We start from the raw sequence: 22,313 nt of genomic DNA on the forward strand, positions 1-22,313 counted from the left end.
GTATTTAACACATTCTCTTTTGCTAAAAAAAAAAAAGATCATTTAGGAAGCCTTGCTCTCCTAGTATACAATATAAAGTGTTTATATGTAAGGTATTAATATTTGTGCAACTGCTTAGGTTACCAGCATATATACAGAACTAATAAGGACCTGAACCTGTGATAACAGTATACTGTAAATACATTCCCCCACCACACCTCAAAAAACCCCAGGTCTTTAGTAGTTCTTTCTCCTCCTAAGTGATTCCTGGTTATGTAACTGAAATAAAATCCATCTTATTACACAGAACACTAACATTTTTGTTAATCAACAAGATTGCTTGCTCCTCCTATTACCCAATGACAAATTTGTCACGCCTAAAGTTATATTTAACCTAATCTCCACCTGAAATACTTATAATGCTGTTTAATTTTTCTGGAGTTCTCAAACAACCTTGCTATCTATGTATCTATAAAAATCATTTGTGGAAGAAATCATTTCAATTGAAAACTCAATTTTCCCCCAATTATAGCTGCTTGATTAGGGCACCTATAGCTATATCTCACAAGAAAGAATAATTTGGCCAAAACTCAATGCCAGAAATGTACATAAAATTGATTAAAAATATGGAATATCCCCTAAGTTAGAGAGTTTTGTTTAATTTGCACTTCATTTTAAGTGTTTATCCGCAGTTCATTTTTCTATAAGCTATCTAGTGATTTTCCTGGACACAAGAACCAGTTTGGTCAGGCTGCTGAGAAATATGTCTGTGTTTAGGAAAAGATTAAAAACTAAGGCCCAACTGCAGACCATTTATACACACAATGACTGCAGCCAGTCTTCTCCCTGATAAGAGTGTTGGCTACTGTTATCTGGAAAAAGCAGAAAATGTCAATCTTGTATGAAAAAAATGTAACTTAAAGACTAAACTGTTTACATTATGGTAGACACTTCTGTCTAAGCTAGCCAATAAACTACACTGAAATAGGAAACTTGAATTTATAATTGATATGCTTCATTTAGATGAACAACCTACACTTCCAGAGCTTTACTTGTGGTAGGAGGCAACCTTATTAATTTTGTACAATGACTATTACTGGGGCAATAACAAAGAATGATCCTTTAGTAAATTCTGTGACTTGAGAAGTTCAGGTTCAAACATTATTTCTGAATAACGCGTTTAGTTTACTCGATACAGGATGTTATTTTTAGTAATAGGTTTTTTTTGTTTTTTTTTTCTGGTTCCCATGGGGGTGGAAGATGCACAAATGCACATTGTCAAGAACCAAAAAGGAATAAAATTTCTTCTTTGTTTCTGAGGTAAAACTACTATACAGTTGGAATAACTAAATCTTTACTGTGAGGATTTGTTACATGTTACTAAACAAACCAACCAACCTTACACTCTTACTATGCCACACCCTTAGTATTGACAGCTTATTTGTGAGGGAAGTTCTGATTAAGAACTGATGATGTGATACAGTCCTATATATTATCCATGTTACACAGCTGCAATAAGAGTAGAATCTCATTCACCTTAGGTTCTGCTAAGTCATGTTCTAAAGGTTTCTGAACTAATTTCAGATTTGCTTTGCCCACCAGTGAAGAAATTATGCTTTAATCCAGTGGTGGGCAAACTACGGCCCACGGGCCACATCCGGCCTGCGGGACTGTCCTGCCTGGCCCTTGAGGCTAGCCCCCGCCCCCTCCCCTGTTGTCTCCCCCTCCCCTGCAGCCATGCAGGCAGCACTCTGGGTGGTGAGGCGGTGCAACTGCCAGACATGCTGCTCTGAGCAGCGTGGTAAGGGGGCGGGGAGCAGGGGGGTTGGATAAGGGGCAAGGGGTCCCAGGGAGCAGTCAGGGGACAGGGAGTAGGGGGAAGAAGTTTGGAGGGGGTTGGATAAGCGTGGGAGTCAGGGGGGGCTGTCAGGGGGTGGGGATAGGGGTCGGGGCAGTCAGGGAGAAGGGGGGAGTTGGATAAGGGGCAGGGGGTCCCGGGAGGGGGCGGTCAGGTGTTCTGAGAAGGGCAGTCAGGGGGTGGGAAGTGGGAAGAGTTGGATGGGGACAGGGGCCAGGCTGTTTGGGGAGCTGCGGCCTTCCCTATGCAGCCCTCCATACAGTTTTGCAACGCCGATGTGGCCCTCGGGCCAAAAGTTTTGCCCTCCCGTTTTAATGGGTTTAAGAATTGTATTCCAAACTGATTTTTGAAAACATGGAACCAGATCTTTGGTCCTGGCCACTTTGCATTGCTTCAGGAGCAGCAGAAAGCAGTCAAAAAATCTACTCTGAAGGGGCTGTAGAGAATTCCCCTTCTACCAAAGGGGAGTGCCAAAATGTAGGTTATGGAGCTCTGCCTGATCTTTAGCCAGTGCAACAGTCCCTACAGAAGCACTGCCACTGGCTGACTTAGAGAAGCCCTGTGGCTGTTTTCAGGTATGCCAGACCATTTCAGCTGACCAGTGGTAAACTCGGCACACTGAGGATTGAACTTTTGGTTTTCTGAGAATCATTCTCAAATGTTGTTTGACATCGACCATGCTGGCAACTCGTGCACTTTCACAACCTGATTTAAGGAGAGCAATGCTTGTACTGTATTGTGAAATGGTAATTTGAACACAAATGCCCTCTTCTACTGTAGACTGTACCTTAGAGGAGGAGTTGAAATTTCTTATAAGAAGTTATTATCCATTTCTTGAGTTCTCATCTACTAGGCAAAATTTAAAAGGATGGGGGTCAGATTCTGTGGCCTCTTCCACTCAGGCAGTGGAAAGGGGATAGAAACTGGCCACAGCTCCCCAGCTAGGCACCACAAAGCTAGCATAACCAGTTCCTACACATCACAACCATGAAGCTTCAAAGAAAGGGGCAGCATGTTGTGGGAAAGGTTGCAGCTGCAGCATGCTGCACTATGGTTATCTCCAGATAGTAGACTGCCTCCTGCTCCATCACTGCCTGTGTAACATTGGGCAAGTAACAAAATCTCTCTCAGTTCACCCTCTATAAAACAGGGATGATTCTCTTTAATCCTTTGTCTTGTTTATTTAGAGTGTAAGCTCTTTTGTGTATTTTACTATGTGTATGTATCATGTCTAGCACACTAGGGGTTTCTGGCAGGACTAAAACAAAAACCAAATGGTAATATTTACTTCTATTGTGCTTATTTACAAAGTGCAATCAGTATTCTTGGTCTAGTACAACACAGACTCCCTGCTATAAATGGCTTACATTTTAAAATGAAACAGACACATACATACTGATTGGCTGAAGACACAAATGTGGATTGTGTGAGTGGTTGGTTTGTTTAAGATTAAGTGGGGTTTATTGTTGAGGATTTTACTAAAAAGCCACTTTTCAAGGTTCTGAGAACAGGCCCATCTATTGAGAGCTACAATGCTAAATAAATTGGAAAAGTGAGTCAACTATCAGATTTCAACCAGTCCAGGGGTCGGCAACCTTTCAGAAGTGCTGTGCTGAGTCTTCATTTATTCACTCTGATTTAAGATTTTTGCGTGCCAGTAATACATTTTAATGTTTTTAGAAGGTCTCTTTCTATAAGTCTATAATATATAACTAAACTATTGTTGTATGGAAAGTAAATAAGGTTTTTAAAAAGGTGTTTAAAAAAGGTTTAAGGTGTTTAAGAAGCTTCATTTAAAATTAAATTAAAATGCAGAGCCCCCCGACCGGTGGCCAGGACCCAGGCAGTGTGAGTGCCACTGAAAATCAGCTCGCCATAGGTTGCCTACCCCTGAACTACTCCATGTCCTAAGCAAGGTTATTCAAGGAGTTTATCAGATTATGAAATATCCACTATAAGTCTATCGATCCTCATTAGCTGGGGCAACCAGAAAAATATAAGAGTTGCTGCCCTACTGCCAATTGAATCTGTTTCACATTTGAACAAGGCAGTGTGCTGTGGTATAACCTTGGACATCTATTAAAGGGTTCATAAAGTATAACAACAAGCCTTCAGAGGATATAGAATTTAGGCAACGGGGGAAGAAACCTGTAAGAGTCTTCAAGGACTTGCACCAATGACAGTCTTAATTCAAAATAATTGGGGTAAAGACAAAATGAAACTAGAGTGAATGAAAAGTATGCATGTGCTGCAAATTGACAAGGGACAGTTTCACAGTAAAACTAAATGGGGGAACCCAGAGAGAACCTGTAACGGTTACAGTGCAATAAAAGTGTCAGAATAATTCACTCAATGTACTACTTATTATTTCAGTAGATAGTTTTTACTAACCAAAGATGTTTAGATTTGCTTGATGACTATTTATTGTCATACTTTCCTATTACAGAACAATGGCTCAGTAAATTTTAATAGAGCATTAAGTTTGAAAATAATGGCTGAATTTTGGGAGTTAATGAAAATGGCTGATGTTAAAGAAGAGGGTTTTCTTTGTTTTTTTTTTCCCAAAACCCCAAACATTTAGGTCTATCTATACCAAGGGGGGAAAGTCAGACTGGAAGTGAACATGCCATCCCTGTTGGCCAGTAATATATGAAGAACAAGGCTTTACTAGAGAATAATGCATGTGTGGATAGTTAATAGTGGGGACAATTAATGATCAGTGGATCAAAGCAGCATCTTAACAGCCAAAGTTTAAATCACTTTAAAATACATTAAACCTTTTCTTAATCTCATTCTGATGCTTAACCACAAGCTGTTAATTTGTTAACAATGACTGCTAGAACATCTTCATGAAAAAAAGGAACACAAAAATCAGCACGAACAGATCAGAAACAAAGTAAGAATTGGCTGTTACTTAAGACCACAAAACAATGTATAAAGATTGCACAATGGCCATTTTAACTTTTTTTTTATTTTTAAAGTCTTCCAATTTGTATATATTTGCAAAATTCTGAACTGGGGGTAAAGGTGCTCTTGTTTGAGGATTTTCTACCTCGTTAGAAAGAACAACCTGTTCAAGGCATCTGTGTACGTTGGCATTGAGAAGCCCTTCGCACAACTCTGGCTGCTGAGCATGATTTTTTTCTGGAACTTTGACAGACGGAGCTATGGAGTAGTGAAGAAGAGTGCATTGCTAGAAATAGGATGCATGGCAGAAAAAAAATCACAACTCTTAACATTAACAGGCTAGTCACTTTAAACTATATAGCATGAAGTGGACACAGAAATGCAGGATTTAACAGTAGTGTGTGAGACAAAAGGAGAGCGCAAAATTTAAGTCTGTAGTCTTGCAAAGTCTTGGTGTCACTATAACACAGGATAAATATTAGTTTGATGAAGAAATTCAAGCAAAGCAGCCCATCCAGCACCAACTTCCATATTTTGTTACAGTACTGATACGACTTTGAAGTACTTTGAGAGAGGAGGATTTCAAAAAGAGTTAAACATTTAAGTCTCGAATAAGATGGAGCCTAAATAATTGAATAAGGAAAGGAATTGATTGGCTTAAATTAAAGAACTCTGAAAACTATACCTACAATGTTAGAGAAACACCACATTTTCAAAGCATAAGGCAAACAATTGATCAATCCTCACAATGCTCCTGTGAGGCAAACAGACAGGCATCACTCTCTTCTTTTTACAGATGTTGAAAACTGAGGTACAGAAGTTACTGTAGATTAATTATCCAAGGCCATACAGCTGAAAACTATGTAATTCTGAATCTTAACTTGGCATAATATGGAAATGGAAACACTACTCTGTGCAATCACGCGCACCCATACTATAGCTGTTACCTATCAAACAAAATAAAATGCACCACTATAATCTATTCACATGCACATCAGAACTCCACCTATACTGCATGATATGTTGATAATAGTTAAACTACTACAAATTTGGCATAAAACAAACTGCTGGATTTAGTTTACATATACCTCCCTATATACCTAAGGTTGCGATAATCCTATTTCATACTCTCTTCCAAGCAAACATTTGCTCCCATTTGATCAGTTCAAACAAAGTTTCAACTATACAATAACAGTTTCTTACCTTATAGTAATTGATTCATCAAGATGTTCTGTGCATGTGGATCCCACTCAGATGCAGCAGGTGTATATACACCCTGGGCGAGAGCCACATGCGCAGAGACTCAAAAAAGAAATCAATTTTCTTGTATAAGCCAAATTCAGGATTTTGCACAAAAAAGCTTTTTCCAGCTTCTCTCTCCCTGAAATCAAGAGTCGCTGACCAATACTCAAGGCTCACAAATAATCCCAAACAAATTATCTCTAAATTCTGTTCAATTTGCTGACCTATACTAGAACAGAAATATACAGATTAAAATTCATGGATAGTCTTGGAACACATCTGTTAAAAATATACTTTCAGTGACTTATTGCAAGTCAACGATTAAACACTATGTTATGTCTTGTATAAATCATTACAAACACAATACGGCCACAGTTGTCTTTCTGATGGCCCAAGGGTGTGTCATGAAAAGCCATATTCTTTACTGCATTTGAGATTGCCCTATTACCATCAATTTTTGGTCCTAATTTCAACGTGTATCCCCTTAAGATTACAGGCAAAAACAGCACCACTGCACCAGAATTTTAGCTTTGTCAGTGATGTTACTTTATTTTCCCACTGGAGTTTTTCCCATAACTAAAGTGCCTTTTTTCTTGGACTGAAAACAAAAAAAAACCCCTGATAAATTAGAAGTGCAATTCCAATGGAACAAATATACACTGCCAGGGAACAAGTTTCAGATGTGCTTAAGATGCAGAGAGCATTTGTATACTGGAGTGTTTTTTTCAAAGCTGCACCAGTACCTCATGTTAATAGGTTAAAAGAGCAGCATAATACCCATTTCTTAGAATTTACAACATGAGCTCTACACATCCTCTATGGAGTGCTACAGAAACAAACACCACTCCAGAAGATTACACCACGGGGAAATCAAACACTAGCAGACAAAGGATCTCTCCTCTTCAGTAGAGCTGTCCGGAGACAACAATTCCATTCCATGGCAAACTTTCTAAGGTTTAGAATTTGTTTTCATTCCACATTGGAACAAAACAGAAACCTTTCCATTGTTTTTGAAAAACAGAATTCTGTCAAAATATCCACTGTGGGTTCGAAACCTGAGCTGAGGATGAGTATACTCTCACCTTTTACAGCCTGGTGGTTAGGGCTCTGGTTGGGGAAGTAGGAGAATCAGATTCATATCCCTGCTCTACCTGATTCGGAGTGATCTTGGATGAAAAAAGTCTAAATCAGGCAAAGCAGGGATTCGAACCTGGGTGTCCCACATCCCAAGCCAGTAGCGTAAACATCACCAACCTACAAAGTATGTTAGTCTCTTTCTTGTTAAAAGTGACCAAAGAACCCTGGACCCCAAAAACTTTCCCTATGAAAATTTCTTCAAAATTTATGTGTGTTCATGAAACATTTCAGCTTTGCAAAAACCCAGCATATTTTTGACCAGCTGGTGAGCTACTCAATAATACAAGGAAGAAATATATTTCTCCCCAAGGACCAGTGTAAAGTTATGAAATATAATTCATAGAAGCAGCATAAAAACAAGAAAGTGGGACATACTTAGTAATAATGGTGACTAACCCCCCCCCCACACACACACACACGCACAGATCACAGCTACTGTAGAGAATTAAGAATTAAATCCTGTCTTTCCCCCCTTCCCCCTAAAGCATTACTATGTTGAGACCATTTAGGTCAAGGGGAGTTAGGTCAGGCTCTTAGCGAGATACTGTTTCTGTCATCTCTATTAGAATAACTAACCCAATATGATAAAGCCTAAAGTGCATTCTAAGGCCATATACTGCAATTGTTACCTTACTAGCTATGCTTCACAGCATTCAAATATTAAAACCCAAGAAGCCCTCTACAGCAACCCCAATTAAGATTAACAAAAGGGCTGTGACTCAGATTATATTTCAGTAACTATCAGATTTTTACGGTTATTACACAAGCTAAGCATGTTCTAAATAATTTTTAAAAGATATTGGATGATTGCTATGGTTCTGGGGTTGGGGTTTTTTTTATTTTTATTTTTTGTTACTTTGACTCCTCAAACAAGCATTCATGCTTCAGTTCACATCTACTAGAAGATTTAGAACCCAGTCCAAGATCAACTGCAATTTTAGGAAGAGGTCCTGCTTCAGTGTTCCACTTTAATACAATTATGCTTCATTATCCCTTACATGATCACGAGTGTCATAAGAATTGAAAGGTGGGATTCTTTTGTATGATCTATGAGGAGAGAGAGAGAGAGACTTCAATTAATTTCTTTAAATTATATAAATTAAGAAGAAAGGTATTCAGGAAAGGAGTGTCTGTTCTGCAGTGGACTGATTTTCTTCTCTTTTAAAGAAGCATCTTTAAGAACTTTCAAGTGTGAATAGCAGCACAGTAAATAGATAAAAACAGTAGTCATGTAAAACATTTTGAAACCCCGGAATTCTTGTTAGGCAAGTTGAAAGAAACTAGTCATGATAAAAGCTGTTAGGAAAAACACATTCTCTAATGTCTAACTCTTTGGGGGGGAAATCGCCAACTGTTTCATTACCAGTCATGGAGATCTACCAGTGTATTAGTATACATAGGATACTAGCATTTTTACCTCTAGTCACCACAATGATAAAAGTGGCATTGCTCATCTCACCTAGTGTTCCTGTTGTTACTGCTAACAGTGGAGTTGCACTTTTGGGAGCATGCCACTGTGTTTGCAGTAATTTCCACCCTAAATTACCAGTTAGAAGCCTGTTTCAATACAATATAGTAAACAATGAAAAGTCGATACTCAAAACATTGTCATTACTGTTTCAAAGCAACAGTGATTGTGGGTACTCTGTATCAAAACAATTTTATTCTACATTGAAAAATACTTCGTATAAATATGAACCACAAGATGGTGCTATAATTTCTATTTACTGCACACAACAGACACCATCTCAGATCAGTAGGAAATTTTTCTTCTCTCGAGATGAGACAATTTAAACAATTATTCTTTAGAATACTGGAGTAGTGGGTTGTGAGCCAGGGGTATTCCCAAATAAACTTTAAAGTAAGTTGCCATCACCAGTGTAAAGCTTGCTTCCCAGGGAACCTGCAAGCTTAAGTATACTGGAAAAAAATGGGAGTTTATTACAAGTGTGTTCAGTCCTTAAGCTTTTCACTGAGTTTATGAAGCAACAACAGATTATTGTATGTTACTCAGTTTGGATATGTAAAATGAAATCAATCACATATTTATGGAGGAACATATTCATAATTATTATTAAATCAAATCAATTATTTTTACAACGGAAGAACAAACAGATGCTCCATCTGAAAATTATACCATTAAAGTCTTGATATCTTCAGCTGTTGCAATGTCATTTTTTGATCTTTTCATGTGAATCAAAGGAATATGAATAGCTACAGCATGTTGTAACACTTTAAATACCCAGTAATTTAAAAAAGAAGGATGAAATCCCATCTCTCTACACAGCCCACACTGACACCTTTGATTTGACTATATCATGTTTATGGAAGTCTTACATCTACTTATGTCTCAAAAGAGAAATTTTATATAGTTTCAAATCATAAAAATGTTGTATGTCTTTGTACACTGGATGGTCTCCATCTGTGCTGCTGGTCTTAAAATGTGTTGGGTAATAGAGCACTAAAACACTCACCACATCTCTCATAGTCAAAGTCTGTGGACTTACTTACACATTTTAGTGTTTAGGATCCAAATGACCTTCACTTTGTCAGTGTTAATGGAAGCCATAATGTGTTGGGGTGCTTTCTGACTAAACCATGAAAATTTATAATTAAAAAAACAAAACAAAAAAGGTACACATTTACAATATGTGCATTTAAGTTTTCATTAAGTCTTATTGAACAGTACAGATGGCAAGATGGTATGTAAGAAAGTCTCTTGGGTGCAATATGCAAGTCCCAGCTGGAGTGTTTCCAACAGGATGTAAACCATGGTCCTCAAGCCTGCACTTTAAAAAACATATTACTTAGCACGCTGCCAACAAATGTCAACACAAAAATACACCGCTGTAATGACTTCAACTCATGCAATTTTCTATAGCAAAAGGTTAAAATTAATGTAATCATGACACAAAAGGTATTAGAAAACATTTATTCTTCAAGTAAAAATAAAAACAATTTTAAAACAATTATAGTCCTTAAAACTGATAATATATTCAAAATAACTTTAAAATTGTACAAATTTACATAATAGTTTTGAGATCCAGAAGTCTAGACAGAAAATTGTCTACGATGTGTTACTTTGAATTTTTCAGCAATTCTGAAGTTTCTTCAATCCTAAAAATATTTTTAAAATTGGTTAAAACAAAGACTAAAACAAACATTTACTACTAATGAATGAAGCTAAAGTAACAAAGCAGCATTCCTGACTTTTTGTTTGTTTGTTTTTACACTGGTCAGGCTATTAGATTTGCTGTATTTGAGAGAGAGAGAGATTTAAAAAATATACATAGAGAAGGAACAAAACTCACAAAAATAAAGTTAATGGAGGAGATAATTGACACTTTGTATATCACAAATTAGCCTTAAAAAGGCTGTCACCATCAGAGAGCTTAGGTTTTTGCAAAGTGGCAGACAAGATTAATGATTTCAGCTTCCTGAAGTAACTCATTTATATGATACAGAAATCTTGTTGAATAGAAGTTGCACTATGATGATGCATTTCATTTTACTTCAGCAAGTGTAATAAAAGTTATTTCTACATGTAAATTTTCATTACAAATCTTAGAACCAGCAGTAGATACTGCTTATTATTTTGGGTATCTTTATGTGATGCCTGGTCTGAAACTGGTCTAGCTCTTTTCATTTAAAATTTCACCTCAAAGTTTGAACACAAGTTTTATGTAGTTCCAGTAAACTCTTATCAGAAGACAGATAATACTCCTATTAGTTGTCAACCAAATTCTAATCACTCTTTAATCTCTAGTTAATACCATTAAGAATGCATTATATTGCTTGTTACAAACCAAAACAGTGACTCATCCCACAAACACAGAACTGTAAGTGGATTTATTATCCAGTGGAGTCATAAGGAAATGCCACACCTGATGTAGAGACCTTTGAGGTTTGGAACACATATGCACATTCTATATATGTCTTAGTCCAGTACAATTCCCTACTGGGAAATGAATTCCTGCTGCCCTTTTCTATTACTTACATTTTACTTATCCTTTCCATTCTTTGTCTTGTTGTCTCCTGCAATTTAAAAGCAACATATTTAGGCAATCTTTCAAAGTCAACAATCTTCAGAAATGGACTTTTAACCTGGAGAATTCATGCAAAAAAATTACTTTAAGCACTGTTTACATATCAAAAGGATTTTTATGAGACAGACCTAGATGAAGTTTTGCATAGTTTTGCTGTTTTTTGCCAGTAGTATATACAACTAAAACTAATGCTTACTTGTTCTCTTGACCTTAGAAAGGAAATCAACTAAGCATTTGCCAGTTTTACTTACCTTTGAAATCTCTGTCAAACCATGATAATTAATGGTTACGGCTTTAGGAGATGGGTCTGTGGATAATAGTGAACTGTATCCAGACGACTGATGAAGAGACTCTGGCATCTCCTCCTTCCTCTCAATATCTGTGGAGAAATATTCATTTTTAGGTCACCTTTGCCTTTTTGCTCTCTTGCAGCAGGGTCAGCTATCGAACAGTTTGATTTACAGTATGTAATAACAGAAGAGAATGCATTGTTTAGAAAGAAAAAGGCTACTGGTAAAGGTCCAAGATGGGTTTCTCATATTCTTTTAAAATAACATGAACAGAGTATGCTCAGTATGATGCAGACAAAAAAGAAATTACAACAAAGATTATCCAGGAATGTTGCATTTGTCATGATTACAGTCAATTGAAACACTTAGGCAAGTACAATTACTGGGCAAAACGTTCAATAATTTCAGACAGCTCACATTTGTTTTCTTACTATAAACCACTTTTCTTATACAGCTGTGGGATCTTTTAAACTTTAAAAAAAAAGTTTAAGCAATATAGTAATTATCTTTGTAAACATATTTTACTATAACATGAAAAGCTTTTCCAAATATGTTTTTAATTCAGTAAGTGATTTACAGTATAAACAGCTGAAATACAAACAAAAATGTAGTCAGTTTCCAATAATCTAGGGCTAGTATTCATTCAACAGAATCAGGGTTTAAACATTTGTATAGCAGTAAGTGCCAGTTTCAATAGGAGCAGAGCTAGGCCAACATATCAAACGCATTAGAAAATCCCTACCCTTTGTATCGGAAAAGCTTGATGCTATCCTAGCATTTTAAAAAAAAATAATGATTTTAAAAACCTGTCTTCCTGAGGAAAGCAAAAATTCCCATTTAAAAAAAGGTAGGGTTTGGTTTTTTGGCTTTGTTTTTTTAATTAAAGCGACAGTCTATGGATCCAGGTTACAAGTCCTGAGTCTGCATTCAGAAAATAACATTGTAAACCACACTATTTAGCAATGGATCTCAAAACCTCCAGATGGCAGCTGATCTATATCATGTGATAAGATAAATCAATTCAAAACTTATATAGCCCACTAACACAAATTTATGTACGGTATTTTGACAAAACAATTGTGGGTGTTAGAGCAAGCTTGATATGTAGGACAATCTAGAAAAATATTACAGAGGTAAATGATGTATAAGATTTAGTTTGTCACTTCACTTACCAGGCATCACAGTCAGAGAGAATCTTATCTTTACTCTGCGGTCTACAAAAATTATGTTAATTAAGTAGGTCTATGACACATTAAGAATAAGATTTTGACTTGGGAAAGATTTTAAACTACAGACAGTACCATAAACATGCTGGGTAATATATATTCCTGCACAGAACACTGTAAGGGGAAGTTAAGGTTGTAGGCACATCTCAGTGCTTTAAGTGTATATTACCAGAGAAGATCAAATGGGAGAATTAGGAAACTAAGGATGGATCAGACTTGGAGGAGTGGCAAGTCAAGCCACAGTTTGAGGAAGAAGGGAGAGGCGATATGGATGAAGTCTAAGGAAGAGAGTGAGTGAAAAATTTGATTCAGTTTTGCACATCTGTACCTCTACTTCCCTGGCCTCAGAGATGGGGCTGTCCAGAGGGGGTTATTTACCTGACAAGATACTTAGTGTGATTTTCTCCTGGGTCCCTTTGTACTTAGGAAATAGTTAGCTTCAAAAGCTTGCTGTGTACACCTTCAGAAATTTACTTGGCCACTATCCACTACTTTTACTAGTATTTTACAGTTTGTTAAAGGGGAAAAAAAAGGATAATCTGTCTTTGAATATCAACTAAAAAAAAAAAAAATCACATTTGTGCCTCAGGCCTTTTTTTGAGCTTACTATAAACAAAAATAAAGAAATATGTTTCTCTAATAATTAATTATCTTTGTGAGGATAGACACAGCAACACAGGAGAGGGGAGAAAACACAACACATTCTATAAAATAGGAAATGTACATAAAAGTCCCAAAACTAACAGGGTGATTTCAGGGTCTGGCTCGTACTTGAAACAGCTAAACTTGAAATGTAGTTAGTTTTGTTTGTTTTAAAGTTGACAGTGTCTATTTAAACAACTTAAAATCCTAACTGTGACACAATTTTATGCAAGGCTAGCATGCTTAAAAGAAAACCTTTTCAGTAAAGAGCATTGCAAACACTCACCAGGAGAAACTGGAGTCATATTCCTACTAGAGGTATGGTCTTCACTCATATTGTTAAATTCTGTAGATAAGTCACCCTGAAACAATAATTGTTTTTGCCATTTACAAAAAAAATTCTATAACTTAGCCATGAGTCTTATTTAAATGCAATCTGTGTACTGAGAATTATAATCAAATGGGTGAATATATGTATATATATGTACGGTACTGACCACATTTTTCTAGCATTATGGAAGTAGCTTTATGTGACTACTCCTATGAGTAAAGCATGCAAAATTTGACCCTTTATATTAGTATACCCATTTATATCATAAGAAAAAATGGTCAATTCATTAAAGCATTTTGTCTTTTGAAATACCAACTTTGCTGTAAAAACTGACCCCAAAAGTTTCATAGTGGAATGCCTAACAATCCAGGTGTGATTGTTCGATCAGGCTGAGTGGTGTTTATTAAAACACACTGTACACCAAAAGCTCTGAATGACTGACTACTGGCGGCTGCAAGTGCTCTTCTCCTCTGACTCTGAAGCTGCTGATTTGAGGTCTATTGCTGGATTTGGTTGTCTAATTTTAGATAATCAAGTTTGAAAATTTTGGCTAAAATACCCACTTGGCTCATGATACAAATGGTGAAAAAAAAAAAAAAAGTTTTATACATTGTCAATATTAATGCTATATCTGCTTTCTCTGTTATAATGTGACCATTTTCTTCTTCTGGATTAATTTGCTAAGAAAATAAAAAGTTAGTTTTAGGGTTTTGCCTTGACCATCGAGACTTACTGTTTTTCCTTTCAGAAACATGAACTTAGGTTTGTCTAATTTAGGCCCGGATCCTGCAAGTTAATCTATGCAGATGGATGCCCCCACCCAGGGCCGGTGGAAGGATGTTTCGCGCCCTAGGTGAAACTTCTACCTTGCGCCCCCACCCAACCACCCCCCGCGGCAGCTCCCCCACTCCGCCCTGAGGCGCCCCCTCCTGCGGCAGCTGCCCACCCCCCACCCTGAGGCAATCAGCTTAGGCACCGCAAGCCTGGGAGGAGGCGGGGCAGGGGTGAGCTGAGGCGGGGAGTTCCCCTGCGTGCGCCCCCACCCCCTTGCTGCAGGTGGCCCTCCCTGCGCCCCACTGCCCCAGCTCCCTCCGTCTAAATGCTGGCAGCGACCGGGGCGGCTGAAGATCCGGCCACCGCGGTCGCTGCCGAAGAAAATGGCGCCCCCCAAATCCTAGTGCCGTAGGTGACCGCCTAGGTTGCCTAAATGGTTGCACTGGCCCTGCCCCCACCCTTGTGAAACCCCTCTAGGACTAGAACTGTTTTCATTTCAATAATGCACCATATGAATTTATGGAGTAGGGTGAGTGCACATGTACAGTCTCAGAGCCACATATATTCTAATACAAAAACTTACATTAAACATTATTTTGGTTACATGTCAATAACTCAAAAGTTAGCAAGTGCCAGATTTACTGCTGTCAATGCAACCTTAATTCTGCCTGCTAGCATCCATCGTGTATGCTAAATGATGTAGGGGTCCTGTAGAAAAATAGCATATGATCATGTAATTGAAGGCTATATCATAAAGTGAAGGTACAAGGGGCAGAATTAAGGTTGCAGTGCCAATTTTTAACATAGATTTTTGTATGCAATTTCCTAGTTCGATTTAAAGGAAAAGTATAAAAAAACCCAAACAACAAAAATAAACCATGCCCTCCACCATTGTGAGTGATCAGCAAGGTTTGAACTCTGACATTCAGCACTATAACACAAATCTACCACTTGAGCTACTGGGCTAACTACATTAAGTAACAGCAGAAGGCTATTACACTGAGGGGGGCAGGGGTTAGGGTCCCAAGGGCATAGCCCTCAGCTCTCTTTCCTACCCCCTCCCCAGGCATTTGGGGACAGGCAAACAGTAATTACTGCCCTCAGAGTTGGGAGAAGTTTGGATTGGCTTCCTCTCCCCAACCCCTTCCACTGCAGCTGCCTTGAGAGCTCCAGGTATCCTCAGTGCAATGTGTGTCGCTGCTGCTTTGACAGTGGTGTGGGCGTGGTCTTAGAATGTACGTATTATTTTGAGATTTCAGAGCTTCTCAAAAGAAGGTTGCAAGAACCAGCTCCTTCTATGCTGAAAAATAGGCAACCATGGTGCACACAACCTAAATCAAACTTGTTTTTGTATACTCCGCTCTTACAACAATAGTCTAGACTAAAAAGAAACACAATCCGGTTAGATGTTTTAAAAAAATGGTACTACTGTTAAAATATTTAAGTGGCAGATAAATAACAGGCTAGTCTAATCCACAGTACTGTGCAAAATAATGAATATTTATTTATATTTATCTATTGTTTTAATTGGATTTAGTGGTATTGAAAAGTTCCAGATTAGAAGGCATTTATCAAGCCACAGAACAGGTAGAGCTGGGCTAGTTGAGAGCAGGGGCAAGCTTCTCCACCACAATGTGCCTCAACAAGTGATCTGTGAAAGAGAGGGCAATTCTCTTTATGCTCATCCAATCCTTGGCTTCCTGAGAGCACTAGCAAGGGTAACAAACTGTTAACAGTGGTTGTGTGATTTTGACATACACTGAGAAATAAGACCAAATTCATCCACAATGACTGATTAATAGACATCAGATGGTATCACATTTCAGGCATTACTGACCTGAGACAAATTCAAACATGATCTAGAATTGAAAAGCTCCATATTCATCCTTTGAGACACTGAATTTTCTTTAAAAATTTCTTAAGTGAGCATCTTGAAATACCATAGAGAGATGGCAGCTTTCCTCATTTATCCCCCCCCCCCAAAAAAACCTCTTTTAGATGAACAATGCATTTTCAATAAATGTAGAATGAGAACCATATTATATGTTTATAACACCAACGATGTCTACAACTTTCTACAACCAAACAAAATGATGTGACTGAACATTCTAACATTTCTGCAAGAAACTGTAGCATCAGTCAAGTTTTTTTTGCAAAGATTTCCAACTTTTGGACAGCTTTTCACAATAACTGAAGTATTCTGAGGATTGTAATTTACAGCATTACAGGAAGATCCTGAACACATACTCATAAATATACTGTGCTGTGAACACTAGCATTAGATATATATAATTTTTTTCAATATTTTTTATATTATATTATATATTATACATACACACACACACACACACACACACCCCCCTCTACCTCTCAAAAGCTTTTAAAGTTAAAAAAAAGATACTCTACTCTGAGGAAAAATGCTGATTTTCTGTGGCATGTTAAACATACCGAGCATAGTGATGTCACTAAATCTCATGTGCATTTAGAAAGTTTACCTAATGTCACCAACAAGGAGTGAAAGAATTGGAGAAATGCCAACCACTAAATCAGAAATCAATAAGATGATGATCAATGAGAAACTTGCCCAATGAATGAAGTAAGTTTACCACAGTACTGAGCAAACCATCTGCTGAATTCTCATTCTTAATTTTGCATCTCGTTTCTAGATGGTTTGCCTGAAGATATGAAGATGTCTAGTGTGAAAACCAGATAATGCTAAACAGAACGAAAGTCTAACCTTTTCAAGAAGCTCTGGTAAAAAGATTCTCTATTTTCAAAATATGATATACCTTGCCTTGGGAAATTAAACAGTAATCAGATTCATAAGTGGTACTTTGGTGGTCTCATATAAATTATTACAGTTACAGGAAGAAAATCCAACAAGGTAGGATGAGACAGTTAGAGTAAGAGAAAAATCATGTGCCACTAAGCAGGCTGAATTTTTTCATAACAATAGCAACCACTCAAACAGTAATTACATTCCTTCAGTAAATGTATTAGTACCACATACTAACACAGTGGCTATCACTGATAAACTGCAGAGCTATTTCTGTAGTTCCCTCAGGGTCTGCAGGCTCCTTCTGGGAAACTCCATTACAATGCACAGTGCTGCTCCACAAGTCCTGAAGGAATAGTTGTACACTTTTCAGTAACAAACCACTAACTTTTTTTTTGGATGAGAGGGAAACAGGGGGCCCTGAAAGGAGGAGAGAGCACAATTGGGAGAGAGGAGGAATAGTGGGCTCATGAGGAAATTGAGATTTCTGTCTTGTTTAAAATTTTGTCACGTGATCATGGTCACACATTACCTTACAAATAGTAGATATTCTAATGGCTAAATATTAGTACAGATCAGGGTAGAGAAAATGTTTGTGTTTTTTTTTTAAATCAAAAATATTTTAAAATTTAAATTAAATAAATTTTTCTTTTTAAAAATAAAACTATTGACAATGAAATTTGAAATTATGAAAACCTACATCAGGCTTAACCTTACTAAAAATCTATTAAAATCATTTAAATTAAATGAAAAGGTAGTATTTAAGCAGCACATTTGCTTCTGAAGCTGTGAAGAAAGTCAAGCCACTGAAGTAGTGCAAGTCACCTGGAACCATATAATTTGCTGAAATGCTAACCTAGCATTTGACAGCAGTAATCTCTTCTGTAAGTACAGAAAGAACACTTTTTCCATTTCAATTTATTCAACAATTTCAGTTTAAATCATTAGGTCATTAGAAGTAAGTTGAAGAAGAGGAAACCCTTTGCTTTTCTCTTCCAATGTACGAATAAAAACAAGGTGTGAGGCGGAGATCTACTAGCTCTAAAATCTTGAAGGACATAGTGACCAGAATCTATGGATGTGTTTATGCAGCAATTAAACACCTACGGCTGGGCCAGGTCAGCTGGCTCAAGCTCACGGGGCTCAGACTACGGGACTGTAAAACTGCTGCATAGACATTGGGGGTCAGGCTGGGGGCCGAGTGGTAGGATCCTTACCCCAGCACCCAGCCTCCAGCTTGAGCCCGGACATCTATGCAGCAATTCTACAGGCCTGTAACCCAAGTCCGGCAAGCCCAAGTACAGTAACTCCTCACTTAATGTAGTTATGTTCCTGAAAAATGCGACTTTAAGCGAAACAATGTTATGCAAATCCAATTTCCCCATAAGAATTAATGTAAATCAGGGGGTTAGGTTCCAGGGAAATTTTTTTCACCAGACAAAAAAGACTCTGTGTGTGTGTGTGTGTGTGTATATATATATATATACACACACACACACACACACACACACACACACACACACACACACACTATAAATTTTAAACAAACAATTTAATACTGGTACACAGTGGTGATGATTGTGAAGCTTGGTTGAGGTGAAGGAGTCAAAAGGTGGGATATTTCCAGGGAATGCCTTACTGCTAAATGATGAACTAGGAATTGGCTGAGCCCTCAAGGGTTAACTCTCACACTCTACTGTACAAGGCAGTAGGAAAGGAGGGAGGGCAGACAGAGACACACACCCTGAGAGAGAGATGCGCATTTCCCCTTTAATTATGAAGAGTGGGGTCAGAAGTACACTGCCTTGTTAATTAGATCAGCAAGCTGAAACCAGACCGCAGCTGCTGCTGCCTGGAAGCTCCCTCTGTCATGTGTCCCCCCCCTGCTCTATGGAAGATGGGGTAAGAGGGGTGCAGGAGCAGGGGGAGGGGGAGGGGAACACCCTGACATTATCCCCCCTTTTTCTCCTCCCACCCTCCAAGCAAGCAGGAGTCTTGGGGAGCAGCTCTAAGGCAGAGGGCAGGAGCAGCACATGGCAGTGGAGGGAGGGACAGTTGCAATTGCTAGCCTGTTGGGCAGCTGCTGCACAGGGAACTTAGGGGAGCGGGGAGCTGATAGGGAGAGCTGATGGGGGGCTGTCGGTCTACCCTGGTTTCAACCACCCACCAGCTAGCTCCACTGGGCTGCTCTTCCTGCAAGCAGTGGTCAAAGCAGGCGGCTGCCAAACAACGTTAGAAGGGAGCACTGCACAACTTTAAACAAGCATGTTTCCTAATTGATCAGCAACGTAACAATGAAACAACATTAACCGGGACGACTTTAAGTGAAGAGTTACTGTAAACTGACCTGACCCTGCAGCCATGGCGTGGGTCTTTTATTACAGTATAGATGTACTCTACAAGTCTATGAAACAATCACTTCAATTCACTAAGTGCAGATAATACGTCCTTTGTTTCACAATTCGGTTTTAAATGCAAGACAGGTTTTGATTAATAAAAAAAGAAAAAAAAAACCTTATTTTTTCTTAAGTATTTAACTAGCAAACAAATTTTGAATGCTGTTTTAGCGTATTTTGACTGCATTCCAATTTTCATCTAAATGTATCTTGATACAAATCACAAGTAAAAAAATTAATCTAGTAGAAAAGAATTGCCTCATTCACCATTTTCTAACAAAGTAGTAAAAATTAAGAATTTGAATAAATGTATGTCACGTTTTATAATTGTTTAAATGTGCATAGATATAGTGTATCTCCCTATTTAGCAAAAGTAGTACTAGATTTCATGTAAAGGCTACACAGTAGAACCTCAGAGTTACGAACCCCTCAAGAAATGTTCACAACTCTGAACAAAACATTATGGTTGTTCTTTCAAAAGTTTATAACTGAATATTGACTTAATACAGCTTTGAAACCTTACTATGGAGAAGAAAAATGCTGCTTTTAACCATCTTAATTTAAATAAAACAAGCACAGAAACAGTTTCCTTACCTTTTCAATTTTTTAAAAAAAAACTTTCCCTTTATTTTTGTTGTTTATGTCTAGCACAGTACTGTACTTGCTTTTTTTTTTTTTTTTTGGGGGGGGGGGGGGGATGTGTGCTGCCTGATTGTGTACTTCTGGTTCCAAATGAGCTGTGTGGTTGACCGGTCAGTTCGTAACTCTGAGGTTCGTAACTCTAAGGTTCTACATATTTAGTTGCAAAGCAACATATTTTGATGGTTATACCAACCAATGAGAATCATCCTCTCTTTAGGCAAAGAGCATACAAATGCTAAATAAGATTAAAATCCCCAGTTTAAAAATCAATCCACCCTGCTACACATTCAACCTCCCCAATAAAATTGAAGCTTTATGGTAAAATATACCTTTTTTGACTGCAATAACAGTTCTGTTTCAAGAAGCAAGACTCGGCTCAGGAGATTATTCCAGTCCTTCTCATCTATAATAACCTTCCCTTTCACTCTCTCTTCTAAAACATGTAGTTTATCTTCCATCCAATTTAGCTTATTAAGTTTTTCTTGGCAATCAGCAAGCTGGCTCTTTAGCAGCTCAATTTGACTATTATCTTCTGTGGCCTGGAAATAAGAACAATAAGAGATTTTACTTTCTCTAATTTTAGGCATAAATACAATTGAACAGACATGATAAACTCCACTGCAGAAGTGTAGAACATTTTTTCTTCCCCACTAGGTCATTTCAACCATTGTGATGAGTCACATTTATGAATGCTTTTTCCTTCAGAAATTGCTGTGAACTGCTTTATGCAAAAAGTTTGCACATTAGAGATACCCCACAACTTCAGAGTCAGCTGGCAGGTAACTGGGGGTGCTTTACATAGAAATAATAATCAAGACAAGACAAACCACCGCATAACTATTCCCACAGGCTTGTTGTGCCTCTTCTCCTTTTACCCTCTGTTTTTTGACCATCTGGTATGATCTTTTAAGAGACCATGGGGCAGGGACCCTCTTTTTTGTGCTTGTACAGTACATTGCACATTTGGACATTATTCAAAATAAATAAGATGTAGTAAGTCTCAACTGCTACTCATGTTAAAACCTTTTTTTCTTAACAAGTTGTTCAATTGTACTACCAATGTTCTTTATACATTTATTATATACTTATAGATCAAGTTTAATTTTGAAAAAAATAAAAAACGATATTTAGTAGCCACTTAGGCTATCATACCAAACTCTACATTTTAAAATTCAAATTCTTACTTGTTCACACACAACTTCTAAAACATCATCAGCTACACAGGATTCTTCTTCACTATCTTCTTCTACTGGAATGGCTGTATTATTGCCATGCACATTAACTTCACTATCTGGGTGACGTTCCACTTGAGGTTTCTTTGTATGTAAGAAAACAATAATCCACATGTATGATTTATTACAACAAAAACATTCTTGCCAACTAAATGTACAATGTTCTGCATTTAATTATTTTGCTTTTATCTATACACCCAAGCAATCTAATCTCACCCAGTTGTAAGACAGACCATGAAAGTTTTAAACTGTGAAAACAAAAACAGAGTTATTCTTGATAATCGTTTCAGAGTCATATGGCCCATCACCCCAAATATGCTTCCCACATATTTAAAAGTAAGAAACATCTCTCCTTTTCCTTGGCAGCCTGTTAGAAAAATAGCTTGATTAGGTGTTTTTGTTTATTTTTAGTTTTTCTAGGTAGGCTTACTGAGGGAAAGCCAAGTCAAAAGATCAGTATTACATTTCTTTCTGAGCACAGCAATGTCTCCTACCCCTTGCAAGAGTTCCATGGTGTAAGCCCTACTCCTCTGAATGTTCTGACTTCAATGTGGAATGTGCCATCTGCTGATCAAGTCAGCAACAGCAGAATAAAACAGCTCCCATAGACTAACATAGGAATTAATTCCTATAAGAATGGACTCTCAAGACTGAGGATTTTGAGTCTTTGGTTCTGCTGCCAACCTCCAGGAGCACAGGTGCACCTGACACAGACTCAGCTCCATTCTCATGACCAAGATACCTGGCATGAGCAACTTCTAGGCTGGTAACTATAACACCTATACAAAACTTAAATAAATGATTGTGTAAATGAATATATATATATGTGTGTGTG

At 37.7% G+C, this 22,313-nt stretch overlaps 1 protein-coding gene across 8 annotated transcripts in view; it reads right to left on the reverse strand.

The window, feature by feature from the left end:
* CEP44 (centrosomal protein 44) overlaps positions 1–22,313 on the reverse strand; it is a 119,267-nt gene that overhangs the window by 67,800 nt on the left and 29,154 nt on the right. For 4 of the 8 annotated variants that reach the window (XM_054029719.1, XM_054029721.1, XM_054029718.1 and 1 more), the window contains exons 6-11: positions 21,431–21,562; positions 20,576–20,785; positions 13,614–13,689; positions 11,421–11,548; positions 11,121–11,158; positions 9,750–9,912 (exon numbers count right to left, since the gene is read on the reverse strand). In XM_054029719.1, coding sequence (XP_053885694.1) covers positions 9,792–9,912; positions 11,121–11,158; positions 11,421–11,548; positions 13,614–13,689; positions 20,576–20,785; positions 21,431–21,562 — 705 coding nt within the window. In that variant the 3' untranslated portion in view covers positions 9,750–9,791. Of the gene's footprint in view, positions 1–8,082; positions 8,171–9,749; positions 9,913–10,041; positions 10,241–11,120; positions 11,159–11,420; positions 11,549–13,613; positions 13,690–20,575; positions 20,786–21,430; positions 21,563–22,313 lie in introns of those variants that run through there. The other 4 variants (XM_054029724.1, XM_054029723.1, XM_054029722.1 and 1 more) reach the window with 3 other exon arrangements.

This window comes from Malaclemys terrapin, chromosome 5 (assembly GCF_027887155.1).
Source record: "Malaclemys terrapin pileata isolate rMalTer1 chromosome 5, rMalTer1.hap1, whole genome shotgun sequence".
Classification (NCBI taxonomy): domain Eukaryota; kingdom Metazoa; phylum Chordata; order Testudines; family Emydidae; genus Malaclemys; species Malaclemys terrapin.